Raw genomic sequence first — 24,105 nt, 5'->3', positions numbered from 1 at the left:
TGGTCTACTCTGCTCTGATTGGACATATGCTTCAGTCTGTTGTGATTGGTCTACTCTGCTCTGATTGGTCAGATGGTTCAGTCAGTTGTGATTGGTCTACTCTCCTCTAATTGGTCAGATGGTTCAGTCTGTTGTGATTGGTCTACTCTGCTCTGATTGGTCAGATGGTTCAGTCTGTTGTGATTGGTCTACTCTGCTCTGATTGGTCAGATGGTCCAGTCTGTTGTGATTGGTCTACTCTGCTCTGATTGGTCAGATGGTTCAGTCAGTTGTGATTGGTCTACTCTCCTCTAATTGGTCAGATGGTTCAGTCTGTTGTGATTGGTCTACTCTGCTCTGATTGGTCAGATGGTCCAGTCTGTTGTGATTGGTCTACTCTGCTCTGATTGGCCAGATGGCTCAGTCTGCTTTGATTAACATATCTGAATGTCAGTTCTTCCTCAGCACTTGTGAAACAAATAGTGATACAAACAGTAACGATGGCATTGGTTTTACTGTATCAATTTGAGTGCGAGTCCTCATACTTTGGAGGAGCATGTAAAGTGAATTTGTTTTCGCAGTGCAGAAAACAGTGTCTTCCTGACATGTCAACAACACAAACCAAACTTCCAGTCTCAGTTACAACTACAGTGTTTGAGGGTCAAAGTAAATGTTGTTCGTAGGCAGCCAATGAAGACCATAGGCTGGCATTATGCAAATTTGTTACAAACCTACTTAGGTTTGTGCAGGAAGTAAAATTGGAATTACTGATGACTCGTTTCAGGAAGTTCAGAATTGTTTTTTTCTTTTGGGAGACAATAACTTTATTTGCACTTCGAACTTTGAAATTTGCCGACCTTTTACATTCACAAAAAAACTATATTGCACACTGCATGAAAGGCAATATCTGAAAAAGCATAATAGATGGTTGGAATTATCGCTACGCTTTAACGCTAGAAAATATCAATTGATTCATTATTTCCTTTTTAAAGTGCAACATACAAAACTAATAACATTTTAATCCACCGGGACAAGTGGAATTTTCATCATATAAACATATAAAACAAGCGCAATTCAAGTAACTCACCCATGATGGAGACATCGTACTCGATCTGGAAAAGGGCTTCCTGTCCACACTGGGTCAGTACAGTGAGGGCTTCGCTGTGAGTGGCACTGTGTAAAACCACTCCATCCACACTTAAGATGCGATCTCCTGCTTTTAGAGTCCCTTCTCTGCAGGAGAACACATGCGGAACATTCACACTTTATTGCCGTAGTAAATGTATAACATATGCAGTAACATTTAGGGTTAAGTTTAGGGTCAGCAAGATTTAAAAAAAAGAAAAAGAAATTAATACTTCAATATAGAAAGGAAAATATATGCTGTTCTTTTGAACTCAACTTTTTTTAAAATATATTTTATTCAATCTTTTTATTATGGTTATACAAAAACTCTGCTTTTCCATTATGGGAATGAATTAAATTTAGAAATATATCAAAATACAAAAAAAAATATTTTAAATTGTAATAATATTTCACAATATTACAGTTTTTACTGAATTTTTGATCAAATAAATGCAGGCTTGGTGAGCAGGAGATGCTTCTTTAAAAAATATTTTAAAAAAATAAACGTTTTAAATAAAAATGACTTTTTGTAAAAATGTGATTTATATAAATTACAAATATAAATCTAGTGGAATGGGAAAACTAATGTTAAAAGATAAAACTTTTGTTCTTAAATGTTTTTGTAAATGTTACAATTAATATTAACTAAAAATGTATAATTGCTGGCTACGTATTGTTAATTGTTAGTTCATAACTAATGCTTAAGCTTTCAAAAGTTTCTTCTTTTTTTGCATTTAGTACACTATGTTATATTTTAAAAAAGTTTAAAAAAGTAAAAGTTGCAATTGATTCCTATGGAGTTTGATGTTAGCATAAGGTTGATGCCTTAAAATTATGCCTAGGCAGTTGCAACACAGCTGAATTTTTGAGTTTCTTTACAAGTCTCTCGATATTCCACAATAATGAGTAATGCTACATGTGAGAGGACCTGTTTGAGCGCACAATATTTTCCACATGAAATGTCTGGGGGACTTCAGATTAGACAATGCATACAATTTCCACACTTTAGCTAAGGCAGTCTTTGTCTCTAACATCAAAGGTGTCTTATGGATGATATTTTCTCTCAAGACACGTTTATTTATTTCTCTCTTTTGGCAGGTTGTGTGTTGCTGATATAAGTAGGGAAAAGTGCTTGAGAAGAGAATCATGGAACATCCTAAAACTAAGAATAATAACTAGCCATCTAAGATGAGAAAGAAATCTCTGGCCTACTTTCTAGATTTGGTTAAATTGCAATAGTGTGTCCAGACATGGAAGATGACTACAGTTGTTTGTTAAATGTAGTTCACATAAAATGTTTTAGACCAATAAATGAATAGTACCTGGTAAATATGTTTTAATAGCTGCTTTATTCTAAACTAGGTGGGTAGCCCCTCATGATGGCGGCCATTTTGAGATCACATGACCTGCCAAATACTACTAACTTTATCTTGGTGCTTATTGAACACTTTCGATGATTCAAAGTTTTCCACAACCTAAAGATACAACATTATAGACAGATATTATATTCAATGTAACCCTATCCACACAAACTACTGAAATATATTTACTTTATGCATGGACTACTATATGAATATGACAATTATCGTAATAAAATGTTTTTTCTCCATGTAAAGTGCCTTCAAAGCTTAATTTTTGGCTGTGCATTACCTGTCTGCAGGACCACCTGGTCGGACATGTGTGACCACCAATGGGCGAGATTTGTGCCAGTCCTCATGGGATCCACCTGTATTATAACACATACAAATCTGTAACCTGCAGTTAAATCTGCAACATTTTGTTCTTAAGAATATAAACCCACCTCGCATTACAAAGCCAAAGCTGTTGCCCTCTTTCTGCAAACAGATCTCAATTGTCTTGGAAATAACACCTGAGGTACTGTCTGGCGCTAAGAGAGACAACAGAGACAGGAGAGAGGCAATAGCATCTCTAAATCAGCACCTTTTACTGGGCGAATGGCCAGATCAGGGGGACAATCAGATAAATAAGACCAGATGCAAACTGACATTCAGCAGAAGGTCAGCCAGAAACACTGAGCTTATAAACCAGACAATTTATCTGTCATGCGCACGATAGATAGACTGGCTAACAATCACAATACATCACCACACATGCCAAACTGAGACAAAATAGAAATGGTTGGCAAATAGTCAGCAAATAGACGGCATAAAATGCAGATATATACATAATAGACCCTAATGTTGGCATATTTTGCAACATTTATTCAAAATTCACTATAAAAAATGTGTTTACAAAATTCGAAAAAAGGTTGATGAACACTTTTGTTTAGGGGCTGTTTACACAACACCGTTTTCCTCTAAAAACGTAAAACGTTTTATGCGTTTTGGCTGTTCGTTTACACGACAACGGCGTTTTGGGTGCCTGAAAATGCCTTTTTTTTTTAAATGGCTTACAAAGTGTACGTTTTTTAAAACGATTTCCGTGTAAACAACAATAACGCGAATCTCTGAAAATGATGACGTCATGCGCCATGCGTATTACGTGTTCAGTCTACAGTGTTTCATCGCCATCTAATGGTCTGGCAGCAGAATACAGGGTTTTTATATGTTTTTGCGGATCTGTGTGAATAGGGATCGTTTTGACAATGGAGTCATCTGTACGCAGAAAACTCAAAGAAAAAAATATTTTTTTTGCATATCGGTGTCGTGTAAACGTACGCTGAACTACAGATCCAATTGACCAAAATTCTGCCAATAAATTGGCCTGGGGTGCATTTCCCAAAAACATTGTTAGCCTATGCTCGAAAGTTCCAGCATTACCAATATTTTTTAACAATTTGCTTATTCCTGAAATCATAGTTCTAACGAACAATCGTGAACAGCATCGGAAATTTGTTTGATTGGAGCTACAGCTTCTCAACATGTGGTTAGGGGCATAGCTTATTTTTAGTATTAGCCAACTATGGTCACAAGTCAGTCATTAGCAACAGAGTTCAACAATTCGCTGATTCCTTTCAAATTGGAGATGTGAGTTACAGTAGTTAGTTTTCAATTACGCATGGTACTAGCTAAGCAGCAAGTTACATTGTTTTAAGGTAAACACATCTCTGGCCGATGTATCGGTCTATCTCAGTGATCATGGCATTGCGTTTGTCAAAATGTCTTTGTAATGTAATGTAATTTTGTAATAAGTAAGCCATTTGTAGGCTAATACTGCTAAAAAGTGCACTATGTGGTGCTTTCAAGACATTGCTCGGTTTGTTTGATCATCACGTCCAGTTTGAGCCAGCAACAATGGTTCAATCAATGGCGTGAGTTTGGGACATGACTATCCATTTGCCAGACCAATGGCAGATGGGGTTGAAGTGTGTTAATTCTGGGTCCCCAGCAACAAAAAGGCTAAATTAATGACAAAGAGTAAATTCCAAATGCCGTTATTGTGCCCTAGAAGGGGCACAAAATTTGGGTCCGAAGGGTGTAGCTCTTGAAGTGGGGACTTTGGATGGAGCAGGGCACTTGTGGGTCATAATGTAGCCGTTTGGAACGCACTTGGTGAAGGGAGCAATGAAATCGAAAATGTAATAATCGAAAATTACATTGTCTTTCATTGCTCCCTTCCCCAAGTCCTTCCAAACTGCTACATTATGACCCACAAGTGCCCTGCTCCCTCCAAAGTCCCCACTTCAAAGAGCTCTACCCTTCGGACCCAAATTCACCCCATTGGTCAAGCTAATGCTGCTGTGCCCGCCATGATTTTGATACCATCAAAGCGTTTAACTTTTCGAAAGAATCAACCACCCAATCTTTTACTTAAAGATGTCCCTGCATGATAGGTGATAAATGAGAGAATATTTTAACATCATACACTGAATGATAACATCAGCATGCGGGCATGGAGTCTGCATTACCGTGTAGAATTATATCTACACAACCTGAAGTGCACTTCCATTTTGGCTACATACTAACGCAAAACAAACATTTTCATGATGATATTTATGAGGTCTGGGATTGGTTCAGACCAGGGTTAAATTGGGGACATGCCACAACACAGGCAAAAGTCAGAATACTCAACTTCCTACCAGCTGAAGGCAGTTCATACTCCACTTCCAGCACAACGCGCTCGCCTACGTTCTTTAACAGACTGATGATCTCGTCGTGACGCAGCTTGGTCAGGTTGATGCCATTGACTGATTTGATGTAGTCTCCCACATTGAGTTGATCGCTCCTGAGACACATCAGAATTTAACTGAATAATCACAGAACAGTACTTAGGAGGATTATGGGTTTGTTGAAATCCCTAACTGTAAAATTAGCAATAGTAAGACTTGCCTTAACAAACACCACCGTTTTGTATTGTAATTACTGAATATTATAATTAAACAGTTTAACTAGCTAATACCTGCAAACATTTTGACACACCATTTTTTTGTTTAACACCGTAAAAGTTGGCTTTTCAAACATTTGACTTAATTAGCTTTGTTAGCATTCAACAGTTAATGGAGAAAAATTAACAAGATTACGTCTGATGGTCCAGAGAAGCTTTCCGTCAATGGTCACAAAAACATGGAAAACAATTATATGTTGAATGAAAAGTAAATGCAAAGTAAGAACTCCTTATCTGTTGTTGAACACTCCACAGGGAGTATAAATATTCTCATTTAGATGCTAATTAGACAAATGAATGCTATTCATTCCCTTTGTCCTCTGGGCGTACATGAGCTTGCACAATGGCGCCTGACAAAAATGTGTCATCAGCCCAGACGTGCTCCATAACATCCTCATGCAGCCACGAGGAAAGAAGAAATGACTCAAGATGGGAAAACTTTAATGCATCCGACACATCCCTGAAATGAGTTAAATCAATTGTGAGTATGAGGGAAAAGAAATGTATCGCCAATTTATCACATCATATCTACCCATGTATGTGAATAAGGGTTCTAGCTACATGCTCGATTTTAAGCAATGTTGTTTTTCAAAATGTGTCCGAATGTTAGTCGTAATTAGTCGCAACACATGTACATTGTAGAAATTGGCTGCTTCTCCGGTTAGTTTTCTCTTTATAGTCAACTACTGTAATGGCAGAACAACAGTTTGAATCTTGTTGAGCAAGTTAGCTTGCAGAAAGCTAGCTAAATTGCTGCTATTAACTTATAGCTAGCTTCCTGTTTAATAGCCTAATTTGAAGGAAATTCTATCGATCATTTGAGTATTGATGCTTACTGGCACAGTAAGACAAGAATGCTAATGCTAAACACTAATGTTAAGTATAACAACACAACTACATGTCGCTACATTAGCAAGCTTTAGCTGCTTCTATGGTCGGTTTTCTTTTTCAGGTCAACTATGGCAGAACAACAGATTGAATCATGCTGAGTAAATTAATTAGTCCTTACTTAAGCATTAGCCTTACATTTTGCACTAGATAATATATGCTAAGTAGGGATGCTCATATTGACCGTTTAACCGTTAACCGAAAGTACAAATTTTAACCGATTAATACTACCAGTTAAACGTTTTAAAAGTTAAAAGGTTGTTTTTATTTTTAAGGTTTTTTTTTTTTTAGTTTGCTGCATGGTTAAAAAAATACTATATAGCCTATATTTGTTAACTCACGGGGCGCGTCGACACGCAACCACACGTGCGTACAGACATATTTTGCTGAGCAAGCAAAATGAAGCGAACGAAAAGAAGTACTGTGTTGGACCATTTCGACAGAGAGGGCGACGAAGTTACTTGCAAAATTTGCTACGCGGTATTAAAATACAACAGTAGTCCAAGTACAATGCAATATCACTGGCGAGGCAAACATCCACAAGCAAATGAAAGCCGCTTCCCGAAGCTGGCCACTCTAGCGAGACGTTATCTCTGTATTCCCGGGACATCTGTGCCATCGGAGAGGGTGTTTTCTGCCGCGGCTCTAACTGCGCTCCAGACTAACCCCACATCATGTAGACATGCTACTTTTTTTAAAATAAAAAATAGACAAGGTGTGGATTGAGGTCGGCCTGCTATTTTTATTTGACAAAAAAAAACTTAGTCTCACGGAAAACAAATTGCTGGTTTTTCAAAGCTTCAAACGGATTCAGTGTTTTCTTTTTGTCATCTTAATTTGTGAATTATTTAAGTTAAAAATATATATTTAGTGCAGGCCTATTTAATGTTTTTCTCTGTTGTCACTGTCAGAAATGCTGCAGGTGAGTGGAAATGTGATGTGAATCCAGGTTATTTTGTTGATCTGTTCTGCATGCTGCTGTTTGCACGTTAATATAAACACGTGACATTTTTTTGGGATATTTTTAACGGATCACAGACACTCGTCAATTTTAGTTTTATTTAATGCCAATTCAATATTATAATCTTATAAGTTTACGGTTAATACTCGGATAACGAGCAGAGGTTGTCGGTCGGGAAAATTAACCGTAATAATGAGCATCCCTAATGCTAAGATTGGATGCTTATGCTATGAGAATATGTGTGACTTTTGAAAGTTCTGTGCATAAAACTCCAACAATATGCAAATAAAATTTTGTTTGTAACAATAAGATGTCATTTTAAGTTGTGACCATCTTACTGCACACTTATAGCCTAGAAATCTAGACGTACCCTAGCGGCAGCAAAAATTATTTTGCAGAAAGGGTGGTCTAGCAACTCTCCATAGACTTTTGAGCTGGAAAAACCAAACTCTGGTCAGGCCAATCACATCGTGTATAGAGTTGGTGGGCGGGCTTAACATAGTGACGGCAGAGTTGTGACGGTTCCGCGCATAGTTCCGCGTGATTTCCCTGCTACTTGAAAACAAAGAAGATGCAGCTGGCGGACAGCGGTCTTTCGAATCGGCTTAGGCCGCGACTCTGGATGACTTGGAGTTAAGAGAACGTCACTTAAGTCATTCTTAAAAAAGGAAGATGTGTTCGGAGTTTTGACGAACGGATACGGCAAAAGTTTAATATATCAACTAGCTCCACTGGTGGGAAAACGCATGGGAATCACTCAGCCACAGCCGTCCGTTGCTCTGGTTGGTTGTAGCGCTGTCCTATTGCGTGCAGAGGGAATTTGAAAGACAACCGTTTATCCCGCCCCTCGGATTGAGATATGCCAATTGTGAGTTCCCAGACCTAACATCTTGATAGTTCTGGCTTGCCAGGCTAACACACTTAAGTTGCACTGTTGCATTCCGAAATGTGTCAAAACGCAAGTCACAACGCAAGACGAGTACATGTTGCCACATTAGTGAGCTCTAGCATAAATTAGCTTCTTCCATGGTCAGTTTTCTCTTTTCTCAATACGAAAAAAAAGATAAGATTGCAACAATAAAATGCAATTTTAGGTTGTGGCACATCGAATTCCACTTTAATTGCATTGCAGCATTCTGAAATGTGTCAAAACGCAACACAACACAAGTAGCCTACATGTCACATCAGCGAGCATTAGCACACTTAAAATGGAAGAGCAAACTCCAACCTAACCCATTTTGTTAGCCATGGTGTTTTTTTGAGTCAGATTGTCACTTTGTCATTCTGTGATTGGCTGATAATGTTAATATGCGTGTTATTTTCTGAAAGGTTGCATTGACTTCAGATCTAGCTCTCACCTGGCCGCAAGTCCACCCGGCCGCAGGTTGGAGACGCGTGGTTTGCCGTCTTTGTCTGTGCCGCCCGAGATGGTGAGACCCAAAGTGCTTCCTTCTTTCTTAATCAGCTCAACCAGTGTAACCCCACGCAGTTCTTCTGCCCAGAAACACAACACACACACACACACACACACACATACACGCACGCACACACACACAGAGTCGGTACTGATGGCAACATTGTTTTATGACACTAAATCTCTAGGATATGCAAATGAGCTGTATTTCTCCCATCTAACTAACGATGAGAAATTTTATGAATTCTCAATATTACAAATGCTCTAGATTGTTTTAAAATGTTACACCACAACTAACTTGCAGTAATCTTTAGCTCATGCTGTGACTTTATGAATTCTTAAACAGACAATCCAAACCAAGAGACACATGAAAGAAAGCATCTATCAAACACCAGTATTGCAGCAGAAATTGTAATGCTACACTTTTGAATCCAACCGTGTCATGAAATCTCTCACAGAGCCTAATCTAATCAGTGTCTGAGTGGGTTTAAATGTGAACAGATTGGAACTAGAAAGTTTTCCACAAGTAAAAATGTAATGGATGATTGCACACAGTTTCATCTTTTGAAACTAAGATAATTATTCCTGTCAAATCAATCTTGAAATAGCCTTAATCTGGCATTTTGGTAAACATTTTTTTATGAAACCTCTGTATATTATATTATGTTATATCATATTATATTTTTGGGTTAGCAATTTTTTTTTAAAGAAATTAACACTTTCATTGAACATGGATAAACAATACATTGATCAAAAGTGAGACATTTATAATTTCAAATAAATGCTGTTGTTATAAATAAATATGTTTCACCGTTTTCACATAAATATTAAGCAGCACAACTGTGCTCAACATTGCTAATAATCAGAAATATTTCTTGATCATCAAATCATCATATTAGAATGATTTCTGAAGGCTCAAGTGACACTGAAGACTGGAGTCCTCTGATCACAAGGCTAAATTACATTTGATTCAAATACAATACAGTTATTTAAATTTGTAATAATATTCGACAATATTACTGCAATTATTAAATAAATGCAGCCTTGGTGAGTAGATGAAAAACAATAAAAAATCCAACTGCTGGATTTTTCTCTAGCATTAGTTTTGCATGAAATAACAGTCCAAATGCTTTGGACTCCTTAAATGTAGAGTAGATTACATTAAAAAAAATATTATACACGCAAAATGTGCAAGTATTTTACAACATGTAAAATACTGTTTGAAAAAGTCTGTCATGGTTTAAAACCACATTTTGAAACTTTTCCAAAGTAACACTTTGAGTTGACTCAGCTAATCCAATTAGCTTTAAAGAAGAAAGAGGTCTTGGATCAGCAAACGCTTCCAGCTACAGTAGCAGAATGACTCAGACAGACACTTCTCGAGAACTGCAGGAAACATCTGGATAAAGCTGTAACAACGCCCTCGAACCTCCAGTGTTCTGCATCTCAAAAAGCCATCGAAACCAATGTGGCAAGAAGAACTCAAACATCCCCACTGGAAAAAGACACAGACACAATCCCCAAGATAAAAAGACGCTGAAGGAGCGTCTCCAGCTTTGTGTGGGCAAAAAAAAGAAGGGATAGACAGGGAGTCAGGCGTACCTGGGATGCTTTGTCTTCTGGATGTGAGCGAGTTGTCTGGCCCCATCGAGTCCTTGTTCCCCTTAGAGTACGGCCCATCATCTGTAGGGTGAGAGACACAATCAATAAAAAGACCCTAGAGGAAACAATCCACAATAAACTTTGTATTCATACACAAATCAACTGTCTTTTTGACTGTAGTAAGTATCCGCATCCAGGGACATGCTAATAAGGATTTGCCATCTTCTGACGGTAATAATCACAGAAACCGATAAAAAAAAGAAAAAAAAAAGAAAGCCTTTGTGTGACAAACTTCTTTTGGATTGTTTTCTGTCAAGGCGAATGTCTGAATGCACTGAATGAGCAGATCAAATATTCATGAGCAGCATAGGTTTAATTTCTTCAAGGTTTCTGCATGAATTAGGGGTTTTTCTCTCATGCACTGGGCTCATTAGCACTAAGCATCTCTAGAGCTTCCTTACAGCTCGGCACAATTCAGTTCATCTTTTAACGCCAGCAGGACAAACACTATTAATGTATTCAGCCAAAATAAGGTAACACCTGTTGCCATCATTATTATACTAATAAGCTCAAAACACCTTTGCCTGTGACTTTCCTTCAATTAAAGAAAGTTTTAAAGAACATTTAAAATGTTTTTTGAAAGTCTGGACAACAAAATCAAAAAAAATATATATGTTTGTCAAATATGTATATGTCAAATCTGATTCAAACCACTTATGGAGGTGGTTAGAAATGCAATTCCAAACAGATTTGTACAGATGTGTTTCATTCTGGATGCTCTGGCTGTTCAAATCATCACTCTTGTGCAACACCGATGTGCGACGGAGGAGTTCTGCACTCTGTCGGGCGCTTATTTGAAGAGCGAGATGATGCACCTCCATTTTTCCTGCATCTTTTTAAAGGTGCTATATGTAGTTTTTCTTCTAAAATTAATCTTTTTTTTATTACCTGTGTGTGAAGGGGTTGTAATCACACATTACAGTGATCCACTTGTCGGGTTTTGCTATTACCTCTGAAGGCCAGTATTCCTATTTCTATGTGAAGGCTCCGGGTCGGATTTCCAGCGAAATCCATCGGATGTGACGTGCATGCGCGCTCCCGAGCATCTCTCCTTTTTATGTACAGTCTATGCGACGGCACTGCAGATAACTACATGGAGTCTGATAACATCAAAAAACGACCTGCCTCCAGCACAACACACACTCCAACACAAACTCCAACTCCAACACAAACTCCACATAAATATAAAAAACAAACAAAAAAAGTTGTATCTGCTGAAGCTCGCAGGCCAAACGTGAATCTGATCAACTTCGGACGAAAACACGGATCAACATCGGCAGAGCGTTTGAATTATGGAGAGACCTCCGCTTTGTTTTAGGTATAGGTATATGTTTAGGTATGAAAACAGCCCCAGAGTTGGCTTTCATCCCTATTGTGATGCTTTCTCCGGTGTGTTGAAAGTCTCAGTGTGGCCGGTACCATTAGTGCTCGCTCTTGAGTTCGAGCACGCGCACGAGCGCTCTTGTAAAAATTGGTTGCAATCTGAAACATCACCGCTAGAGGCTGCTAAAACTACACATAGCCCCTTTAACTAGTTTTGGAACTTGGTAATGTGAATAGCAATATCTTCATTATATGGAAAAGAGCAGCTTGAACAATTGCTAAATCTCTCCTTTTGTGTTTCATAGAAGAAAGTAAAGTGAGTATGGTATGACATGAGGTTGAGCAAATGATGACAAAACAGTCACACTCTAGTTTATGGAACAAATATTCACTGTTAAATATGAACAAACTCCTAATTTACTGCTTATTAATAATTATTTAGGTAGTTGCTGTAGTGGTTAAGTTTAGGTATTTGGTAGGATTAAGGGATGCAGAATAAGGTATTGATATGTGCTTTATAAGTACTAATAAACAGCTAATATGCTAATATGCATGCTAATAAGGTACTAGTTAATAGAGAGAATAGTGAGAAAAGTTTGGGGATTCTAGGCTACTGTATCACGTGCCGTTTGAACTGACGCGCTACAGCGATCTGTCACATTTAAAAGCACCAAAACGTTATTTATTGTGTGAATCTCTTAAAAATATTGACAGAATCTGACAGCTGAGAATTTGTTCCATATCAAAAGTAACCTTCTCTGTCTAGTCTGTCGGTGTCAGTGTCCTCTTTGTCCGCGATTTTTCTCTGCGTGAGAAAATGGATGTGTGGCGTGAGAGCGTGTGAAAAGGGTCGATTGCGTGAGTCTCACTCACGGTGAATGCGTGAGAGTTGGCAGCTCTGCTATACAGTTGTTATTGTGTTCTGTGGGGTAGCATGATTAGCTTGTTGCTATACTGTTATTGTGTGGACTGAGGGGTTTTAGCATGATTAACACATTGCTATTGTGTGTTCTGGGATTTTTCACATGATTAGCATATTGCTATTCTGCTGTTAGTGTTTTCTGAGTTTTTTTTAGCATGAGTGGCACATTGCTATACTGTTTGTTCTGGGGGGTAGGTAGCATGATTACCTTATTGTTATACTATCATTATGTGTTCTGAGGTTTTTTTAATACGATTAGCTTGTTATACTGTTGTTAGTGTGTTCTGATGGGGTTTTAGCATGATTGGCACATTGCTATACTGTTGTTAGTGTGTTCTGGGGGGTAGGTAGCATGATTACCTTATTGCTATACTATTATTATGTGTTCTGAGGTTTTTTAAATACGATTAGCTTGTTGTTATACTGTTGTTAGTGTGTTCTGATGGGTTTTTAGCATGATTGGCACATTGCTATACTGTTGTTAGTGTGTTCTGAATTTTCATTTTTTCATGATTAGTTTATTTAATAGCATGATTAGCACATTGCTTTACTGTTGTTAGTGTGTTATGATGAGTTTTAACATGCTTAATACATTGCTACAATGTTGTTAGTGTGTTCTGTTTTTTTAGCATGATTAGCTTGTTTACGGTGACCGGACACGTCCTCTTTTGCCCGGACATGTCCACTTTTTACGTACTGTCTAGAGGTTTATAAATGCATGAAGCTTGTCACATAAAATCTCATAAGCTTGTTGCTATTCTTTTGTTAATGTGTTCTGTTTTTTTAACATGATTAGTTTGTTGTTATACTGTTGTTAGTGTGTTCTGGGGTTTGTTTTAGCATGATTAGCACGTTGCTATACGGTTGTTAGGGTGTTCTGGGGTTTTAGCATGATTAGCACATCGCTATAATGTTGTTAGTGTGTTCTGGGGTTTTAGCATGATTAGCACATTGCTATACTGTTGTTAGTGTGTTCTGGGGTTTTAGCATGATTAGCACATTGCTATACTGTTGTTAGTGTGTTCTGGGGTTTGTTTTAGCATGATTAGCACGTTGCTATACGGTTGTTAGTGTGTTCTGGGGTTTTAGCATGATTAGCACATCGCTATAATGTTGTTAGTGTGTTCTGGGGTTTTAGCATGATTAGCACATTGCTATACTGTTGTTAGTGTGTTCTGGGGTTTTAGCATGATTAGCACATTGCTATACTGTTGTTAGTGTGTTCTGGGGTTTTAGCATGATTAGCACATTGCTATACTGTTGTTAGTGTGTTCTGGGGTTTTAGCATGATTAGCACATTGCTATACGGTTGTTAGTGTGTTCTGGGGTTTTAGCACGATTAGCACATTGCTATACTGTTGTTAGTGTGTTCTGGGGTTTTAGCATGATTAGCACATTGCTATACGGTTGTTAGTGTGTTCTGAGGTTTTAGCATGATTAGCACATTGCTATACTGTTGTTAGTGTGTTCTAGGTTTTTAGCATGATTAGCACATAGCTATACTGTTGTTAGTGTGTTCTGGGGTTTGAGCATGATTAGCACATTGCTATACTGTTGTTAGTGTGTTCTGGGGTTTTAGCATTATTAGCACATTGCTATACTGTTGTTAGTGTGTTCCGGGGTTTTAGCATGATTAGCACATTGCTATACGGTTGTTAGTGTGTTCTGGGGTTTTAGCATAATTAGCACATTGCTATACTGTTGTTAGTGTGTTCTGGGTTTTAGCATGATTAGCACATTGCTATACTGTTGTTAGTGTGTTCTGGGGTTTGTATAGCACATTGCTATACTGTTGTTAGTGTGTTCTGGGGTTTGATTAGCACATTGCCATACTGTTGTTAGTGTGTTCTGGGGTTTTAGCATGATTAGCACATTGCTATACTGTTGTTAGTGTGTTCTGGGGTTTGATTAGCACATTGCTATACTGTTGTTAGTGTGTTCTGGGGTTTTAGCATGATTAGCACATTGCTATACTGTTGTTAGTGTGTTCTGGGGTTTGATTAGCACATTGCTATTCTGTTGTTGTGTTATGAGGGGGTTTAGCATGATTGGCTTGTTGCTAGGTGGTTACTTAATGGCCTAAGTCAAAGCAGCCCACCACCCTCAAATCTCAATTATATTCTGGTCTCTAGATTGTTTTATTACCTTCATTAATGTCAGCATTTTCCACAAATAGTTCATGTGCCAAAGTTTTGTGCTTAGTGTTAGGGGTTTGTTCAAATTCATAAGCCTTAGCAGGCACCACTAATTAACCATAATTGACTTTGACTGTTTTTCGTTGAACTGCACGCCTCAAAACTCAACCTTATTAAGACAGCACACAATGCAGCAATACATTCAAGCTCCTGCAATCATGAATCATGTGACATGTTGTGTGACCAAGCCAAATAAAAAAACAGAATAGAATACCTTGTACAGGAGAGAATGACACCAGACAAGTGCTAAAAAAACATACATGCCTTAGTGAGAATGCGAGGACAGTCTGCAGGGAGCAATATTGTTGTATTTGTGAAAGCTGTTACTGACAGGGCTCAACGGTGGGATTAGCATACAGCGCTAAGCACAAGACCAAACCACAGAACTCCCTCCTAGCCCCCAGAAAACTCCAGCATATCGGCATTCACATGAGCGGCATTCGTCTAATCCGCTTGCTCGAGGGTTTTGGAAACCTTCACGAGTCACCTATCCAAGGATGCGATTTAGCTGTGTGACGGGTACCTAACTCGCAAGGCACACAGTCATCTGTTTTTGTCATGCACTGAAGTGCAATTCCACAAAAATAGGTAAATAAAATAAAAATAATTCAATAGCTTCACCTCAAGGGCCTGGAACGAAACTGAGGCTACATGCATAAAGACTAAAAAAATAACAAAAACTATATATGTATATACAATTGTATATGTACAATTATTGTATTTAATATATTGCATCACTAATTATTGCACATGACAGAACAAAATTTTACATTACTATAACAATATGCAGATCATGATACATCAGAAATTGTTGTAGGCTATTCAAAGACTATTGTGAATGGAGGCTATTCAGCAAGAACACCGTTTAGTTACTCTTTTTTTAAATAAACTGCTGAAATGAATGGCTCTAATTAAGCTGAAGATACGGTAGCTATAATCTGAGTGAGCTCAAGTCTTTCTTTGTTTAAACTCCACATGTCCTCCAGTAATTACTCTCCATTATCAGCACCAAACAGCCAGAAGCTTTGCCCAGGAAGGAAACCTGCGACTTGGGTGATATGTGCTCCACACACCGATTGTCAAAACGCACATACACAAAGATGCTCACACATTCAAACTTTCCAAGAAACACCAACAAAACACACACACAAGATAGTAACTAATCTAGCAAACTCAATGCGCACCCACAAACAAATTTGCATACAAAGGCTCTTCTTGTACATGGTACAATTGATCACATGACTTCACCTTTGGCTGATCAATGAGGCAACTATACGGCACAATACTAGGGCCGGGCCTTTGGTGAAGAGAGGACGGTTGGTCGGTGTGGAATTTGTCCTGCCCTTCCTCCACTGTGATTGGACAGATGGGTAATGTAAAAAATGTGGGAAGCCGTCACTTATGTCCTGCCGCTCAGTGGTGCGTTTCCCAAAAGCATCGTTTGCCAACTATTGTCGCAAATTCCGTCGTTATCAGCATAGTGCAACAAGTCGGTGTTTCCCGAAACCATAGTTTTAACGAACATTCACAAACAGCATCACAAAGTTGCGTGGTTGGAACGGTGTCTCTCGACAAGTGGTTAGAAGCAGAGTTTCTTGTTTTTTCATGACATATTAATAAATCCTTGTTTTGAGTAAAAGAAGCAAGCTGACATTCAGTACAATATGTATATTTTATTTAGAATACATAAAAAAACGTACTTTACGTCTTTGAGTTTGTCAAGAGATTTAAAGGATAGTTTTTGAAGAGTCTGCATGTGCGAACGTTCTCTATTATGTATGAGCCTATGACAGAATCTGGAAATAAAACAAAATAACTGAGAAAAATTAGGAATAGTCCTCAGAAGCCATATCAGTAATTTATAGCAAAACATCTAGCATTAATTTGATTTTAAACAGATTCATTAAAAGTAGTTATCACTCCACCACCTGCATGACATCATTAACCAACGTGGTTGAACGACCAATTTGCGACAATATGGTTTTGGGAAACAGTCGTGACTATCTAGTTGATTTCTTCAATGATGCATCGTACTATGGTAGTAAAGCAGCGAGTTGTGTCATTGTATGGACCCCTGGTTGTTGTCCGGGATTTAAATTTTGACGGCCCTTCTCTGTCTTCATTAGTTTCTGATCAGTTTAACAGTCCTATCTAATACATTATTAGATAGAACTGTTAAACGGTATACGAAAAAGTATTATATCGGTTGCCATGTGGTTGATGCCCAAGATGAGCAGAAATACATCACTTGGTCCTTTCAAAACTCGCGTTGGATTTCCTCGTTAGCTTAAAATGTTTGAGAAGTGCCTGCACTTTGGCGTCGGTCCACCTATCGCTGTTTTCCATGTTCGTGGAGTAAATATAGGCTATAAACTTACATGGCTTTTTAAAAATGGCGGGTGCCACGGGTGTTTTGCATGTGTTCGGACCAATCAGCGTACACTTACGTCACTGGTAGCACCTATTGTGCTGGGATAGACCCTACTGTAGTTCCCTGTTCCTGTGGTGTCGACACGCCAAAAAGCAGGTACTTCCGCCAATAGTTAAAAACTGACTGTTAATACCTGTGTAAGTCATGACTATGAAATAGCAGCACTGGGAGTTTTTAAACCTACTAGAAAAGGCTTTTAAAACACTGTCACGGCTAACCACCGTAATCATCCAGGGTCTTGTTCAGAAACACTCTCAGGGAGCTGAAGTCATTGGCGGGGAGGTGTGTGTTCTGGAACACAACGGCAGCGAGGTTTCACCGCCCTTATGTCTAGGCCTCTGAAATAAATGCTCTTTGCTCCATGTGGAGGTGAGTAGGAACCAGCATTTTAGATCAAAGCACGTCTGCACAAAGAGCGCACTGGGAACCCTGCAGTTTTCCCTCTGAGCGGTGCCACATTGTCATTATGCACATTGACATATTTTATGTTCCTGGGGATTATGGGAACAGAGCAATGTAAAGGAATTTTGCAGGATTTCTGGGCATGAACGAACTGGGACTGGAAGTTTTTCCAGGCGTTTTGAGTTTAGGGAGTCATTTTAAGTTCAGCAATCGAGAGAGATATTCCTTGAATAAGTATACTTATAATACTTATAATATACTTATTCTGTAGTTAATGATCCAAACATTTTCATTATCTAGTACATTCTTGAAGCTTTCTGCGGCCAAACTCTTCATAGAGGGGTATTTGGGTTAATTGCGTTTGAAAGCACTGAACCACTGTTTTGTTTTAAAAATCCATTTGTTTAATGTAACGCAATAGCGCTTAGCAATATTTACAGGTACATTAACCCAAGCCAGTATTTTAAAGTACACCATTAAGCCTCACAGCTGCCAATCACATCCTTTCATGTGTGCACAGCTGTTCCTTTTAAATATGCATTGGACGTGCCTTGGACTAAACAGATAAGATGGTTTTCAAATCAAACATGCTAATTAGCACTGCAGTGAGGAAAAGCAAAGATTTTGGATCCGTTACAAAACGTGTGCTCTCTACCAAGATAACATTTGACAGCTACCTATTCCAAAATGTATAGTCGACAACCTCATGGTTGTTTATAGCTAAATTAAGCAGCCAGCATTGCTTGTTTTTATAATAGTCAATACCAGAATGTATTGCGAAGCTCCAAAACGTTCATCCAATATGGTGGACAATACAATACTGAAAAGTAGCAATACACATCATAAACTTTTGCCTGATATTTGTGTGTGCTATATATTTATGCTCTCTAGAATACTACGTTGTTAGCTTAGTAAAATGCTAACATCAAACCATAGTGAAATCATTTGAGAGTTGAGTCTCCTGTCTCAATATTTACCCAATATTTGTGTCGGCTACATATTAAACTTACTGTAGCACATTGTTAGTTTAGCAACGTGCTAACGTGGAATCAATTTAGCCGACATTTGTGTGTGCTATGTATATTTGAGAGCACTGTGTGTGCATCTATGTGTGCTTCATGAGAAGAACAGTTTTGTCGCAATATTTACTCAATGGGTATTTGTGTGTGCTACATTGTAACAAGGTTCAAGATGTAAGGAAGGAAGAGGACAGGGTCGGCTTACGGAGACTGTGTCTGTTTTTTGACGTTTTCAAAAGATCAAAACAAAGACGCGCTCACTGCGCTGAAACATAAAAACTCAGTCCTCCAAAATCAACGATAACTTCTCCTCCTGCAGCTTTCTCAGGCCTTCCGAGCTCTCACTTACTCTCTCTCACACACACACACACAGACACACTGAAACAAGACACATGTGTTTGTCATTCACACTTAACTCGCTCACCCACCGCATATCTCCCGCTCTCTCTCCTGTTGCCGACCTCGCTAAACCACGCCTCCCCACCATATACATATTAAGCATGTTTAGCTTAGCAACGTTTTAACATCAGACAGTATTGGTATCAATTTACACAATAGTTGTGCATGTTTTGTATTTTTATGCTTAGAGTACCACTTTGTTATCTTATGCTAACATCAAACCTTATTTGAATCAATTAGTTTAGGAACTTGTTATGGCTTTGTATTTTTCATTTATTGGACCATTGATTCAAAACAGGTTACAGAACTATAAAAACAGATATCCAAGGCAGATTTTAAGACTGATATGAAAAAAATGCTCAGATATATTCATCTATAGTTATAGTTAACGTTGTGCCGATCATCTAGCAAAGTGAAGAACCAGTGAAACCCATTTCGGATGTTGTTACAATGCTTAATCTCCACAGGAACAGTCTAAATTGCCCTGACAAAAAAAGGTAAGATGCTATTATGTGCCCTTCCCAAGACTGTTATAAGGTGATGTAAGACAGCTTGAGATATTCATCTGACAACAGGGGTGTAGGAAGTTTAACAGGGAACAAATTTCAGTGTGTTAACCCCTGACCCCTCCTTCTGGCTGTCTCCCGCTAACCACGGGAGATGTAATGCATTACCACCCTCGGGACATAACCATAATTCACAGCAAATGTAAACAGACAAACAACCTGACATCAGGACATAGTAGATGGCCAGATAGGTGCAAGCAAACCCCTGTCGTGTTTATATTGGCTGTCCAATTCAATGTTGTATTTCGTGGGATTAAAAAGCTAAGCTGGATATATAGATTAGTTGACTGATTTAACAAAAAATATATAAATTAGTTGACTAATTTAACAATTACCACGTTTAGAAGTTCAGAATACTAAATACTATAAAAAGGTTGACCCTTTTCTAAAATAATAGAATAAAATTACTTGTAATACAATAAAATAAATCTAATGATTTCCGACCAGTGTTTAGAATACAGAATGAGACCATAATAATAATAAAAAAAAGGTATATCGTTTTTTGAAACCCAAAAAGACTAAGAATTACACTGAAAAAACTGTGGGTGACAGATGTATTAATTCCTGAAAATTAAAGAGCTTTTATAATACAAGCGCACTGTATCCTTGGCACAAAGCCTGTTTCAAATTCACCAGGAGTTTCTTATTCTGAAGAACGACTATTAATTGAGCTAAGAGTTGTGGATAATTCTCCCTGAGGTGCTGAGAAAGACAAAACGTTTTAATTCAGGGCACGTTCAACACTTGCTTCATCTTTTCTCATCAAACTTGTCATTACTTGCCACAGTTGCGAAGCAATTCACAGCGCTACAAAACGCGATGATTACACCCATTATAATTTAAAGAGTTGTACTTTGAAAACATATAATTACACCTAGTCCACCTTCCATCGCTATAACTCACTTTCCTCTGAATAACTCAACGCAACAAGCAAAGCAGCATCTGGACAAACAAGGCACAATTAGTATAATGAGCAGTTTCAAAATGTAAATGGGAGATTAGTCACAGGAAAGACAGAAAAGGAGGACGCTGTGCTCTTTCACATTATAAGTTGTGTCAAACCATTGTGTGGGCTGTGGAGAAAGGTGGCCGTTGGCGTAATCGCTGTTTGTTCAAGTGGAGATGCTTAAAGATGGATTATTTGATAGCAATTATCATGGATATTCACTGTTATTGGGTTCAATCAAATGTTGAGCTTTTAAAGTTTGAAAAATCTAGCTTGTGTTAGGATGCGTTGTTTCGCAAAAAGGAAATGTTTGAATTCGAAGCATATAACAGTAAAATACAAGTACTTAGAAACTGTGTAGCAGAGCAGATTATTGCTGAAGTGATGGCACACCAAAAAATGAAAGTGAAACAAGTTATAGAAATTTGAAGTAATAATTTGGGCTCTAAAATTGCTAAAATCAAAGCCATATGTCTAGCCAAGTTGTGCTCCCAATTTGAAGTTGATATCAGAGAAATTGAGGTTTATATGAGATTTTGTTTAGGTGCTATAACAAAAATAGCCAGCCGTTGATACCCACTCTGTTCTAAAACTTGTTGATGTGTTCGCCTGTCGAAAATGAATACATTTCTCTCCATATAACTTATTTCACAAAAACAGTGTCCAAATATGGAATCTTGAGTTTCAGACCTTTCCAACAACATGGGTTTTGTCAAGATTAGAAAAAGATTTGATTATAAAATAGGGCTTGAAATTTTGTAAAATTTGAAACATGCGACAGCCCACTATTTTACTTAGGTTCTTGATGTTGATTATTTTCAACCAATGGTGTGAGTTTGGGGCAGGACTATCAGTTGACTGAAAATACAGAAATAAATACCTTTGTAAAATATGTATGAGCATACAGACTCACATGAGATAAAGTTTGAGATAAAGCTAGAAAAAACTTTTGTTTTACACAAAGGGGGTCACCTCATGGTGGCGGCCATGTTGAGATCACATGACAAGCTAAAAAAAGATTAGCTTTATCTTGATAAGCCTTGTTGTTATGATCTTGGAATAAATTAAACATAGATGACTGTGAATCAAGTATTTCTACAATGGCATCGATTATACTGAAAAATATTTATTTTGTGGCATCCACACCACCAGGTGTCAGCATACGTCTGAGATGACAAGTTTACTTCCATTGAGAGACATATTTGAGCAAAAAAATGTATTTGACAAAAAAAAAAGTTTTTTGTGTTCCACAGAATAATTGGTGTATTTAAGTCGTCCTGGGAAGTTAGTACAGTACTGTATATACGAATTTGCGAAATGAGGAGTAGCAATTGAAGGTAAGTTTACACAAAAATGATGTACTAAAAACGGAAAAGTTTTTCCTTCACGGTTTTCGCGTACAGATAGCAACGTTGTCGAAACGATCCTTGTTCACACAAATCTGCGAAAAAATGCTGTATTATTCATGCCAAGCCAGTAGTTGGCGATGTCACTTTGTAAAGAAACATTATGCCCTCAAGACTGAACACGTAACGCACATGCACATGACGTCACCGTTTTCACAAATTTGAAACGATAACGGCATCGTTTAATCGTTTTCAGGCCCCCGAAACGCTGTTGTCATGTAAATGAACAGCCAAAACGCATAAACAGTTTTGCGTTTCAGGTAGTCAGGTGCATTCAATTCATTCAAAGGTTCTCCACTGAACCATCGATTCGATTCCAATAAAGAACCTTTATTAAAAGTGTAAATCAGCAGGTTCTCATGCATATGTTTTACAGGATCGCAACTGTTCACAAGATTATGGAATTGAAAACACTTGTTCCAGCTCAACTAACAGAAAAGCAATGCATGCTTATGGATGATAAGATCTCTCAATCTCAGCTAGTGTCTAAGCATCATTACTAACACACACACACACACACACACACACACACTCTTTGCGTCTGGCCCCCGCAGGGAGAACATTAGACTGAGCTCTGTTGCGTGACGGCTTCCTCTGCTCCTCTTCATTAGATCAGCGTCCCCTGACTCGCTCAACGGAGCCCATAAATATGGTTTCATCTCCAAACACTGTCATTCATAAGCAGCAAAAACATATATGTTACTGTATGTCAAATTGAACGCATGAAACAGCAATTACAACGGATAGACACGGAGTCAGACAGCTTCCTGCATTTAATTTTTAAGAGCCTTTATTGCCATAGTAACGGCAGCTTTTGGGAAAGAATTTGTACACATTACACAACCCTTACACAAAGTACTGTTTTAATGTGGTATAATGATGGCATCATGGTACTTGTATACCATGGCACTGGATAATTACCGTATTCAAATGCCATTGAATTCACATGATACTCTAACATTTTCACACAAAAAAAAGGTGAGTAATTATCTACGTCGAGTTATTATCCAAGATCAATTCAAGAAAAAAAAATCATATTATATTATAAATTATATTATAATTATATTATAAAAGAAATTATATTTTGCATATAGAAAATAAGTCTGTTATAGGGCATTTTGTGACATTATTTTCTCACAAAAAAATAACTATATTTTGCTCATTATTAATATATACATATATAATATCATTATTCTTATTTGTCTAGTTCCTTTCTTTCAAATTTGGGGTTAAATATGAATTGTTTTAGACTAATTCATGAGGTTTACCATTTCACTATATCCGAGAAGTTGTGGTAATACTATGGTACTTTGTTGTAGTACACATTATTTAAAAGGCAAAATGCCATTTACAATTACAGCAAATGAAAAAAAAAAAAAATGGAAAAATTGTGTCTGCAAAAACACACTAAACAAGACAACATATATTCAGTGTCAGCCTTACTATTCCTGAATGTCATTCATTAGGCATTACAACACCGACAATAAACTCTTAACAAAACTGACTTCTAAAGATAAGGTTTCCATTCAAAACTTCATGAAGAACCAACCCAGTCCAAATAACAAGATCAAACAGACTTTGACAAACTTCATCTCACCTTTGTCAGATTGCCCAATGCTGAGAATACACACATATCTCTATTATAAAACTAAAGGATCCACTTTTAGTTTAGAATCAACCATGAATTCAGTAAAGAGCAATTCTCACCAAAACTGGTCTTCACTTCTCTCCGTAGCCCACAGAGCATGTTGGCGTGCTTGATTCAAACAGACACGCACACACACACACCAACTGAGAGACAGAAATGCAGCTCTGCGAGCAACAGAAGCGCCCCCCTGTCTGGTCACACGGTTCAGCTCTGTGTGTGCGTGTGTGTGTGTGTGTTCACACACTCGTATTAGGGACATGCACTCTCTCTCTCTCTCTCTCTCTCTCTCTCTCTCTCTCTCTCTCTCTCTCTCTCTCTCTCTCTCTCTCTCTCTCTCTCTCTCTCTCCTCTAACTCTACGCAAGCTGTCTTTTTGTCGTGTGAGGTTATACGGTACCTCCTCCCCTACATATTGTTGGTTTCTTCTTTGATTTGCTTTGCACGGATGTCTTTGCGCTGAATAAGAGGAATTCATT

The 24,105-nt window shown here is 38.0% G+C and overlaps 1 protein-coding gene across 3 annotated transcripts in view; it reads right to left on the bottom strand.

Annotated features, from left to right (window-relative positions):
- The window catches only part of grip2b (glutamate receptor interacting protein 2b), a 59,094-nt gene extending 35,197 nt beyond the window's left edge, over window positions 1-23,897 (bottom strand). For 2 of the 3 annotated variants that reach the window (XR_013203397.1, XM_077226949.1), the window contains exons 1-7: window positions 23,690-23,779; window positions 10,314-10,394; window positions 8,656-8,791; window positions 5,144-5,289; window positions 2,906-2,992; window positions 2,755-2,830; window positions 1,067-1,212 (exon numbers count right to left, since the gene is read on the bottom strand). Coding sequence is in view for 2 of the 3 variants with exons in the window: in XM_077226949.1 (XP_077083064.1) it covers window positions 1,067-1,212; window positions 2,755-2,830; window positions 2,906-2,992; window positions 5,144-5,289; window positions 8,656-8,791; window positions 10,314-10,394; window positions 23,690-23,729 (712 nt within the window). In the remaining variant the exon portion in view is untranslated. Of the gene's footprint in view, window positions 1-1,066; window positions 1,213-2,754; window positions 2,831-2,905; window positions 2,993-5,143; window positions 5,290-8,655; window positions 8,792-10,313; window positions 10,395-23,689 lie in introns of all 3 variants that reach the window. The other variant, XM_077226950.1, reaches the window with a different exon arrangement.
- Between the last annotated feature and the right edge of the window lie 208 nt (window positions 23,898-24,105).

This window comes from Siphateles boraxobius, unplaced genomic scaffold, assembly GCF_051911475.1.
Source record: "Siphateles boraxobius isolate OS27281-9 unplaced genomic scaffold, OSU_SipBor_1 13, whole genome shotgun sequence".
Lineage (NCBI taxonomy): Eukaryota > Metazoa > Chordata > Actinopteri > Cypriniformes > Leuciscidae > Siphateles > Siphateles boraxobius.
Note: the sequence above shows the minus strand (reverse complement) of the source record. Positions and strands in the feature narration are given on the sequence as shown.